Below are 12448 nucleotides of genomic sequence, written 5' to 3'. Positions count from 1 at the left end.
TCTATTTACTATATATTTATTAATTTCATAATTAAAGTGACGAGGTGATTTGCTCCTAGTGAATGATAATACTTTGCACTTGCTTTCATTGACCCCAAGTTGATTCGAAGAGCACCAGTTACCAATATGATCTAGACCTTGTTGCAGCTTTATGTTGTCGTCCACAGAATTGATTTTAGCATATATTTTTAGATCATCGGCATATAGTAATTTTTCATGGTCAGGAATACAATCAGGTAAATCATTAATAAACAAGAGAAATAATAATGGTCCTAAATTTGAACCCTGAGGGACTCCTGAGGATGCAATATATTCTTTAGATTTGTATGCATTAAAAAGAACGGATTCTTTACGATTAGATAGGTATGATGAGAAGAATTTAATCAGGGATGGAGAAAAGTAAAAAAGCTTTAATTTTTCTAGTAATATGTTATGATTAACTTTATCAAAAGCTTTTTCAAAGTCAATATAAAACACATTTACTTGGCTGCCTACATCTAATGAATTCGCTATAAAATCTGTAATAATTGCAAGATTTGTTATTGTGGATCTTTGTGAAATAAAGCCATGTTGCTTAATTGAGATAACCGGTTTGACGTGATTAAGGATTCGTCGATACAAGATATGCTCAAATACTTTGGCAAAAGCAGGTAATATTGCTATGGGTCGAAAGTTGGTAATATCTTGACTATTGTTGGACTTCGAAATTGGACAAATTAAAGCTGTTTTCCATTTGTTTGGAAAAGTGCTTGTTCTTAGTGATAAATTGAATGCAATTAATAGGGGATATTTAAATATATCAGTGCAACCCTTCACAATGTAGGAGGGAAGTCCGTCAGAACCAACTGCCGTTTTGGACTTAAGGTTCTTAATAGCCATTTCTATTTCATTCAAATCTATCTGGCAAATATTTAGTGCTCCTATGCTACCATATATGTTATCTCCCAGATCTATTTTGGGATCAATTATCGTTTCTGAAGAAGAAACATACACTGATCTAAAATACTCCGCAAAAGTATTGGCTATTTCTTCGTTACTACACATATTATGACCCTGAAACTTTAATGATTTGAACGGTAGATGTCTTTTCCTATTTTTAATAAAATTCCACAATTCACTTTCTTAGTAATAATATTTTCAGTATTATTTAAGAATGTTTCATAGGCTAATTTGATGTCATTTTTAACTTCTTTTCTCAAACGAGCAAATTCCATGTAACATGAGGTACTATTGCTAGTTTTTAGTTGAAATTTCCTACGATAACTTGCCTTAGCCTTCGACTTATTAATTATGTCTTTAGTGAACCAGCACGGAAATTTCGAGGCAGAGTTTTTCCTGCGAGGGGCGCAAGTATCGAATATTTCATAGATAATATCATATAGCCTACTCACTAGGTCATTAACATTATTGTATTCCCTTAGGCATTCCCAATCGACACCCATTAAACTAGTATACAATTTCATAAAATTCGCCTTTCTAAAATTATAGCCAAAAATGTTAGAATTATGACCTACTTTTGAACGACTTTCATGATGCACATTTATTACTATAGCGGGATGATGTTGATCTTCTGGCACTAATGGTAGTAATTCCCTGATAATTTCAACAGATTCTAGTGTAGATAAAACTAGATCTAGAGTACGATTATTATTGTTTTGTATGTGATTAAAAGATTTCATATCATAAAAAAACATGAAATTATGTAAATTTTGACATTTTACGGTACTATTTTTCAGATTAAATTCATTGTTTTCTATTTCTCTAATGTTAAAATCACCAACCAGGAGAACAGAACAGCCTTGGGGACACTTACTTTCAATACGTTCAAAAAAAATATTATACACATCTATACTTGAATTTGGTTGGAAATAAACTACACATATAAAAATTGTTTTACTCCCAGTCGTGATTTTGACAATAACACAATCAAATTCATCATCATAGCTGTCTATTATGCTGAGATTGTATTTCTGCAAAGCTGCCACAAGAACTCCACAGCTACCAGAACTTTAGCTGTACTTTCGAATCAAGCTGATATGCATACTGCTATGTTAGGTTTTCACAAACAGACTAGTGGAAACTCCATTAAAAGTAAACTGAACTTACTTTATTTATTGTAATGATTTTCCTCACTCTCACAACAAAGAAAAACATTAAATATAACACTTCAAACACTTGTATAAACTATACACTTTCGTTACCTTTCTAAAACTTTTAATAAACAAGTATTATTACGTGACAAAGCAAATTAATTTATGTTGTGTTAAACGGTAGAACGAACAGTATTATTTCAGAAAAGGTGGAAGATTATAAATTTCAAAAACAGCGCTTCGTCTATATTGTCTTGTTAAAATAGCTTATAGTTGTTGAAATACTAATTTCACTTGTGTGCTTGACAGCTGTAACACATAGAAGCATTGATCAGTACCAGTTTGTAACAGTTTACATTAAAAAAAAAAAAAAAAAAAAAAAAGAGCATGTAGTTTACTTAGGTAGGTAATAAAACTGCATATGAATACAAAAACAAAAGTACGATCAACCATGTGCATTTGAGCTTAGCGGTAGAACAATGACTTCATATTCGGAAGATGATGTGATCGATCCTCGTGGGCAAATATTTCGAATTAGGAGTTTACCAAGATTCTTCCTTAGTTCACTAGCGAAATGTTTATGGCCCAATCGACTCATTTCCCTCATTTCTATTCTCTGATCCTCGGATGTTTTAAAGCCTTAAAGAAATTCAAATGTAGTTGAAGTAACTTAACGCTACTATCCTGTAGTCGATGCTAAATTAATATTGTTAGTTTTGAGATTGGATATGAATGCACAGCATTAACTAGTAGGCTAATATCCTGTTCAAAATTCACGTCACCACTGATTTATTGTTCTGCATAATTCCTACAATATAATTTTCTCGGAAATGGTTAAGAATATTTTGACGAACATATATAAATCAGCGATAAAATTTGGTATTCAGTGACTGAACTCACTGAATGGAGTCTTTATAGACCAGTTCCATAAATTCCTGATGTCTCTCTGATTACTAAATATCAGATAAAATAACGGGATGACACAACCTGGTCACGGGAGCAACTACCACTTTTACACAAAATAACATTACTGCCGCTACCACCTTGTATCATTTCGGTATCTTACCTGATGGTTAGTGATCAGGAGATTGTAACACTGGCTGTGATAAACTTTGGAATTTCTCTATGAAGTAGCATTTTAGGGATTAAACTACAGTTGAATGTTTTAAAGGAAAATACTTCTGAACGATTTATATACAAAGAATCGCTGAATTTTTATTTAGAAGTGTCCCCCGCTGTACCAGAAGGATTCTACAGGATTGCTAATGGCCAAGAGCATTAGGAAACCAGACGTACTAAAGACAAGACCAGAAGATACTCGAGCGGGAAAACCAGTATCGGTAGCAAATAGTACTTGCTCGTAGTATTCAGCATCTAATTTTTCTCAAATGATCGGGATGCAAACAACAGAGAGAATAATTATTTCACAAGTAATAAAAAAAACTTCTGCTCTCTTCTTTTATTGTTAATTAAACAAGACGGCTCGATATTAAAATGCTTTGAAAATAATAATAATGACAGATTATTTAATGGATGTTATGCATTTGTTCTATGTCGCCATAATCAATGGGAATTAATTACTTAGTGTACAAATTATAATAAGTAATGTACGAAAACTTCTTTCTTACAACGCAAGTGTAATGTTTTTCTGCAGTGTATGCTATTTGTAAGTAAGCATCTCATATTTTAGTATGACTTTCAACATTGAAGCGAATGAGAATGCCGACTGATTTGATTTTTCTTTCTGGTTCTTTGTCCAAAACAAAGGAAATAACTAGATAAGGGACAGAGATTAAAGGAATGTTCAAGTGGTGAGGTCAATGCATATGCACCCCATAGATTTCAGTGAATTAGATCTTGCTGAACTACAAGCAAAAACGAGTAAAGATATTTTATTCGGAGCGCAGATTATTGCAACATATGGTATTCTGCAACTGGTAATTCTGTTGTCGAGAGATGTTTTGATAGTAGTTTCACTTGTAGCAACGACCCACTCACCGTTTGTCGACCTATAGCAATATCACTGTAGGGGAAGCACTAGGGGGGCCAAGAATTTGAGCAAGGGGGCCTGGCCCTCCCTTGGCTTCCCCACTGTAAATGCTAGTTTTATTCTAGTGTTTGTTTCATGATATTTTACGATTTGTGAAAACCGAAGTACAAGACGAGTAGCTTTGAGAAATAGGCCCCAGAAATCCCTTGCAAAACTTTTCCTTGCATTGCAACATAAAGTCAGAACGGCTTTGTGGTCTGTTTAACGGAAGAAAATGGATTTAACTCTGTTGGTCTCATCTAGGTTGTACCACTCCTTATGTAAGTATACACACATTTCCACTTGTCTTCTGCGAAATGTTTCATACAGTTTCTGGCTTTTGTGAACTTCTTGTGGCTATAACGCTGTGACACTGTTCTATATGCTTTGTGACACGCTTGCAATATAAAGTTCTTTCGGCTTGTGTGGAGACTGTCTTTCAAAACCTACCGTGTCATGTGGACAAATTTCTCCACGTTGGGGGAGTGTTCTGTGTCACTGCTCGTCTAATGACGCGTACTTTTACTGGGGTTCGAATGGACTGGAACTGTGTTTTCAATTTCCTACTGACCACATACTGCAGAAGCCTGTTGGGCTCATCGTCGACTGGTAAGAGCCACACCAAGTTTACTGACGATAAAACCCTCTTTATACCGTTTCAAAATTTCAAAGTGGATGGGCAGCGAAAGTACACAATTGAACTCCTCTAGAAAGCTGAAATTTTTACCTTCATCGTTCAACGTAGTATGCTCAACTGACATTGTTGTAAGTACAGGCACCAGTATAGCCGGCAATGTATCGAGGCAGTAACAGGTGTTAAATGTGTAGCTTGGAAGAGCCAGTGAAAGTGTCTATCTTCATCATGAGCAACCTGTATTGTCAGTACTTCTCAACATTTTACCAAGCATCCCGCACATTCATGCTTTTGGCTCTTAGCTGCTTTCCAGTTTCCTGTTCCGAGCAAAAGAGTATCCACTGATGTGTGCATCACCAAGTTGGAAAGATAGGATCTGGCCTACGCCGATCTGAATCCAAGATCAGTTAAGATTTTAAAGTAAACTTGGAAAACCATATATAAGTTAAGAATATTACAAAAGAAGAAAATTTGAAAAATGTACATGGTTTATTTATTTGATTTGAAAATGAAGTGTTTACAAATTCATAACGTAAATAGGAAATGCAGAAGTACTTATATATTTCCAAATTAAAAATACATTTTTATTGCAGCATTATTAATTTGAATTTAAAACGTAATTCCACACACTGACTCGATTAGTAGAGCGAAAATTTATCAGTAATTGATTTACTACAATTCTTTTTATAAAATTACTTTTATATAACACATTTAATGGTAAACGAATACAGAACAGTTTTTTAAAAGCTAGTTTGTAATTCTATGTTATACGAACTCAGGGGCGTCATTTAGGGGGGCAGGAGGGGGCAATTGCCCCCCCCAAGAGTTTGAGGAATACATATACTTTAATAGATTGCCTACTAATATACTAGTACAAAACGTGAAAGTCTTATGTCGGTGGTGCTCTTGCCCCCCCCAAGCGAAGTCTGAAATGACGCCCCTGTACGAACTGTATATACAATAATCCTATGGACATTGTATTTTACATGCAATAATTGTACAAAAATAACAGTTTAAAAGTAGCAATAATATTTGAAAACTATGTTGAGAAGGTACTTTTGGGGAGGCCAATAGTATGGGAAGTAGCATGAGAACCTAGATCTTAGAAGAGAGAGAGAGGTTGTCAAGACCAATGTTGTTCGGACTAGTTTGACGTGAACCAATGGAGAGCTTTTGTATTTGCTGCTAGGAACTTTTGGGTTTGTTAAAACATTTTAGTATGAGTACATTAGATACCTGGTATGCTTCCCAAAGCTTGGGTGTAATTTCTGTCATTTTAAGAACTTCAAAAGTTTCGCAAATAAATGAGCCTACCAAAAGCAATCATCCGATACAGACATTTGTAGAAGTACCGTAGTTGAATATAATCATATAGGAAACAATATACAGGATGTTAATCAGGGGCGGATCCAGGATCGACTTCTGGGGAGGGGGGGCGGTGGGTTGTCATAATGCAACTTTTAAGGGCTCCAAACTCTGGGATAGATTTTATTTATATATATAAAGTAATAAAGTTTCCTCTTCTTCGCCCGATCGCCCCCCCTGGATCCGCCCCTGGTGTTAATGAACTATACCGACAAACTGTAAGAGGTGATTCCTCACATCAAAGTAAGATAAAAAGCTCATGTGGACCTGTGGGAAAGAGGGCATAGTTTCAGAGCTAGGGCTGTCCAAAATTGCAAAAAGCCAAATTTCAAGAGGCCCTATTTCGAATTCGAGAAACTGTTGGTGGTGGTGGTCCTTATCAGCGTAAAGGAAGTCATGCATACGCAATACAAAAATGCATATTTTATTAATGTTCAATGGGTGTACAGAGTATTCCGTGCAGGGTGAAATTCCCAGACTTGACATCAACCGAATTTTGAGATATGCTCTGACTTTATGATTGGTCCAAAGTAAGAAAACAATAAGTCTTGATAGCAGTGAACACGGAATCCTTTGGCGCGATGTCGGAAGTATTAAGGATCGTCAACAGCACGATCTCTAGTACTCGGGAAAACGCATGCTGCGATCTTTTCTTTCATGCTTATAAGTGAAGAAAACGTGAAATATACCGTGACAAAATATATCACATCACACGTTATTCTGAACACAAAAAACATGGAGCTGCCAGTTTCTAACAGTTCCGACTTTCCTTCGAAGCATTGGATGTCCATTGTTGTCAAGGCTTACCTACTAACTACTTTGGACTCTCCTTGAAATAAGGCTATCTGTGAAAACTCTAGCATATCTGAGAATTACACCGCGTAGGGAATACCCTGTACACTTATTGAAATTTGATGAAATATGCACTTTTGGATTGTGTATGTGTGGCTCCCTTCACGCTGATAAGGACAACCATCCACAGTTTCTGGAATTCGAAACAGGGCCTGTTGAAATTTAGCTTTTTCGCTTTTTTGGACAGCCCTAGCTCTGGAACTATACACTTTTCGCCATAGGTCCATATGAACTTTTTGTCTTATTTTGATGTGAGGAATCACCTCTTACAGTTTGTCGGTATAGTTCATTAACACCTTGTATATAAAAATGTATGTCTGTATGCATGTTCCGGAATGACTCTGGAATGCCTGGAGCAATTTCAACCAAACTTGGCACACACATTACTTACAATATGGAAAAAAATAATAATAATAATAATAATGTGATGGCAAAACCCCGACCACACCTAGGAGAGAATGGGAGGGGTGACAAAATGATCGAAAACGACTGATATTAGTGTCGAATCCACAGTTTTCGGGATTGGGAAGTTGACTGGTGACAGTCCAGGTGCCAAGTTCAGACTCCAGTGTTGGTAAGACCCGTAGTTAATCATATAGACCGACTTCTGGGGGGGGGGGGGGCGGTGGGTTGTCATATTGCTACTTTTAAGGGCTCCAAACTTTGGGATGGGTTTTATTTATATATATAAAATAAGAAAGTTCCCTCTTCTGGGGGGGGGGGGAGCGCGATCTCCCCTGAAATAATAGAAGGCCTAATCTTTCAAAAATGACATTACTTCCGTTGTGTATAGTGACTGCCCAACAATTTTATTCGGAAAGACTGTGAAGGGGCTGCATTGGGACATTATTTGCTAAGAAATGAAATTTGTTTACTCTCTACGCTTATGCCCCATAGGCTAAAGAAGATGGATGATTAATGAAAGTGAATTATTGTGAAATTAAATAATTTTGTACTCCCACCGGGAATTGAACCCGGAACCACGTACACTCTAGCTATTAGGCCAAGAGGAGGGGCTACTTTTTTTTTAAAGGACGTGCCCTGTACAAAAATGACATGTAATCTTAATTTAATTTATTTTAGCTCCAAGAGTTGGGGTGGGGAGATGGCTGACTTCAAGAGACTTAAGCCTATCTGAACTATGTCTGGAAGAAACACTGGTTCCGATTTATTAAAAGCGTTAAATTAGACTTCTTTCCGTTTCAAAGATACTTTAGTAAAAATTACTCGAAATGGAACTAAAATATTTTTATAATTTGGTTTCGTTGCGTCCTGGCGATAGCAAACCACTTTCCCCTCTCCTTCCCAAACAACAGTGTAGGCCTTTAAACAGCAGAGCCCTGATGAGATAGATATTAACAGCTAGTATTGTTTTATCATAGGAAAATAATTGAACTTACCATACAAGTATTATAAAATAAATCTTTTGGAAGTTGAATATAAACATTTGAACTTTACGTTTTTAAAGTTGGACCTGGTAGATGGCTAATAGCATCATATAAGGAAATTAATCGTAGAAGAGATTTTGTAATAAGAAATAATTTAGGATATCCTTTCTTATAAATTATTGAGTACCAAAGATGAAAATGACTTCCACTTTTCTTCTGTTTCAATTAGCAGAGGACTCTCTCCCATTTAAATAAAAGTATTTGAAAAAAACACTTTCAAACAGTTTTACATATTTTAAGATATCTAGTTTCGAATACTGATGTGCAAGTTGAGTTCACTTGCTGTGAGGAATTATGTTATAACTAAATATCTAAAGCTGAGTCGATTCATGTAGGTTTGAATAAAAATTCAGGATGGAATGAGCGTTTGCAAGGACCTAAATCTTTATAGTGGGAAATTGGAAATCCCTAGGTGTACTTTGGTCTTTTTAAAGCCCCTTTTCTTATCTTGATACTGCATAAACTGTAGAAGAAACGCTTGTTATATAGCTCGACGAGAATGACTTGATAGCTGGGTGAATTATAATTGTAGCTAAATATAGAATACATAAGAAAATGTATCATAGCCAAATATGGCAGGTAATGGCTAACACATTCATTCTCGATCAACTGTTGTAAATAGATGTAATTAGAGTATTGTTAGTTCATAACAGCCTGCAATTTCAGCGTCTCAGGTAGAATCAAACCACTGTTACCGAGCTATCCTTATTTTTGTTATACGAGGGGGTATCGTAAAGTCTTAATTATCACGAGGAAATTATTAAGATATGATTATTAAATTTTCTCAGTGTTATGTTTGGTTCTTATGTGCATGATATTAAGGATATTACCTCATAATGATTAATTTTTTCACAGGGTGTGCTAAAAGTGACCAAAGTGCAAGTTGGATAAGATTGAGGCTAATAATGTGATAAAGTTCCTGCATTTGAAGGGCAATAATGCCAGACAAATTTATGACGAGATGAAGGTTGTGTGTGGCGATGATTGTCCATCTTATCATACCATTGTAAAGTAGAAAAGGAAATTCCAAACTGGTGATATGTCCCTCATAGACGACGCAAAACCTGGAAGGCCATCCCTAACAGGACGATGCGGCTACTGTGAAGAAAGTGGAGTGTTTAATCCTCGAAGACAGACGTATAACCATCTAAACGATTATGAATGAGACTAGTCTGTTATAATAGTGTGTGGAAAATTATCCATGACGAACTTCACATATCTGCACACCTGGGATCTTCGTTTGATGACACATTTCATCTCTTTCAGTTCATTCATCTTAAGTTGCTGTCGACAAAGCAAGGACGTGTGGCTTCCAGGTATTGCAGCAACCGCCTTATTCTCTCGACCTCGCACCCAGTGACTTCTTCTTGTTTCCCCAACTAAAGAATCCGTTGCGTTGTTGCCATTTTGATAACACAGATGACGTCATTCATCAGTTTAAAGCTGAATGTAGACTTATACAATGACGGTATTCGTAAAGAGAAGGAACACTGAAAGAAATGTGTAAATCTGAGTGGTGACTACGTAGAGAGGGGTTAACAGTTACAAATCACAATAATCCCTGTATCCTTATTTTATTACTATGATAACTAACACTTTATGATACTCCTCGTACAAAATTTATTAAACTTAACACTAGTTATTTCTAAGGGCGCCCATCAAGGGGGGGGCAAGGTGGTGCGATCGCCCCCTAGAGAAAATTGTTCTTTAGAACATCGAAAACCCAATAGAATTTTTACATTACTCACAGCAAAATTTGAAACTAAATTTGAAACGTCCCTTATACTTGCCTCCCCTTGGAAACCACAAAATGGGCGCCCTTGGTTATTTCAAGTCGTTAAAATTAGCACATCATTAAACGAAATTTAATGTATCATTAAGACATACTGCTATTTTACCAACGTCTTATAGTGTAACGGGATAGGTCTTTGAACTTAATAAGTTGTCATAGATTTTTGTTTAAAAATCAAATTATTTAACGAATGTTAATACAAACTGTGAAATGTTTGCCTATATACATGTGGGCCTAATTATCAGTACCGGTAATCGATATTCCACTGATTCTTCGTACAAATTTTTACAGTTAATAGTCTACTTAAAACAATGTTGGAAGCTTACGAACAAATGAATTTATTCTTGGTATAAAAGTAAATCGTTTAAAAAAGTTTAGTTTTATACACCTAAGTATATTATGTTCTTTGTTGAAATAATGAGTTTAATGATGGCGAATTTTAGTTTTACATTTCCATGTTCAGTTATTCGTCGTCCGAAGGAAGGATAATTCTACGTAACAGCACGTAGACTGCAGCGCCAATGATGATCATTCCACCTGCTACCAGAACAACAATTGCCCATGCTGGTAATAATGTTCCACCTATGAACAAGAGAGAAAGAGAAATCAAAAGAGATTATGAAGGCTATTGGTAATTAATATAGTCATTTACTTTAGAATTAGCTTATTAAAGTTACCCTCCTCTTCCACGTTCTAGTCTCACTCCACTAATGATGTATTGTGCCTTGTGACACATGCCTTAAGACTACAAGTAGGGTTTCTAACCCACATAAAATTATGTCTTTTTATATATGCATGCTATCAATCATTAGCAATTCACCTATTATGTTTGAAAATTATTAAATAAAGGGAAATGTTGATCAATTACAGGCCCGCATCCACCACCGGGGGCAAGGAGGCGGCCCCACTAAATTTTTACTGGCCCCTCTTAACGTTTCACGATACATTTGCAAATGAACTATAATATGGTGATGAATTATAATATGGTTGGATGTTGTCCCCCTCTAACTTCTACCGCCCCCCTATATTTTTGGGCTGGCTACGGGTTTGATCAATTATATCTCGACTAGATACAGTTGTTGAACAAAAACCTGTATTTAATGTAATTTCACCAATGAACGCTTTGTAAATTATGTAACAACCGAAAAAAAAAAATCAATTTAGAAGGGTCATTCGAAAAAAAAAAAAAAAGAGACTGTTTTGGTGTGAAACACAAACAAATGATGTGGGGGCGAGGTGGCTGAGTGGTAGAACGTTCATCCCCGGAATTTGGGGGTCCTAGTTCTATCCCAGCTCGTGCCGAGTGGACTTTGTGATGGACAAACATCATGCTCGTGGGTTTTCTCGGGGTTCTCCCGTTTCCTTCCACTCTCTTCATTCCACCATTTCATTCATTTCTCATTATCAACGTTTCCTTTAGCCTAACCTGCATAACCATAGGATATAAAACTGAAAGAATTCATTTCACTTACAAACAAATGATGTGTGCAAAACATTTAGGTACAGAAACTATATTTACTCTATATTTTACAACCAGGGGCGTCACTTCAGATTTTGCTTCGGGGGGGCAAGACCCCTTGATTTAAGTAAAATTTCCCGTTTTTCACTGATTTACCATTATTCTTCTGATAAAGTGTATATAAATCTCAAACTCAGGGAGGGCAATTGCCCCTCCCTGCCCCACCTAAATGACGCCCTTGTTTACAACATATTCGTCATGCACAATCAAACACTTATCAAAATGTGACATCAGAACCCTCATTCCGTATCAACTTGCGCAAAATTTGCAGACCACGACGCAAGGCAAAACACACGACGAGCAAAATATAACTGTTTTGCCGATTATCGCTAACAAAAACGCAATCTTTGTGTTGCGTTGATGCAAACCGTTACGGAATGTGGCCTCAGTTTTTCTATACCATCATTGTAGTCTGTTGCCGCTAAAGTGTTTAAACAAACTGACACACCCACGTGAAGTGTTCGGATTCCTAAAACTTCGTAATTCTTTTTAAATAATATATTTGTGCTTTAGTCTGCATTAAGGGTTCACTTACAGGGGTTCATTTGGTCTGGACTTTCGATTTTGGACATCCTTTCCCCATTAACAAAAATTTCTTGTTGCGTGTTTAATCTAAACCGCTAAGTTCATTTACAGTAAGAAAGTGGTTTCAGGACAGAGTCTTTCAACTTCTGGAATAAAGTGCAGATATAATAATAATAATAATAATAATAATAATA

General features: G+C 36.1%; 1 protein-coding gene across 1 annotated transcript in view; it reads right to left on the bottom strand.

Annotated features, from left to right (window-relative positions):
• Positions 1-7918: 7918 nt before the first annotated feature.
• Positions 7919-12448, bottom strand: part of hoka (membrane protein hoka) — a 70157-nt gene continuing 65627 nt past the window's right edge. Inside the window, exon 3 of the mRNA XM_081731559.1 lies at positions 7919-10792. Coding sequence (XP_081587685.1) covers positions 10674-10792 — 119 coding nt within the window. The 3' untranslated portion in view covers positions 7919-10673. The remainder of the gene's footprint in view (positions 10793-12448) is intronic.

Source organism: Thermobia domestica, chromosome 11, assembly GCF_964235325.1.
Source record: "Thermobia domestica chromosome 11, izTheDome1.hap1.1, whole genome shotgun sequence".
In the NCBI taxonomy this organism is placed as follows: Eukaryota; Metazoa; Arthropoda; class Insecta; order Zygentoma; family Lepismatidae; genus Thermobia; species Thermobia domestica.
This window is presented reverse-complemented; position numbering and strand designations above follow the sequence as displayed.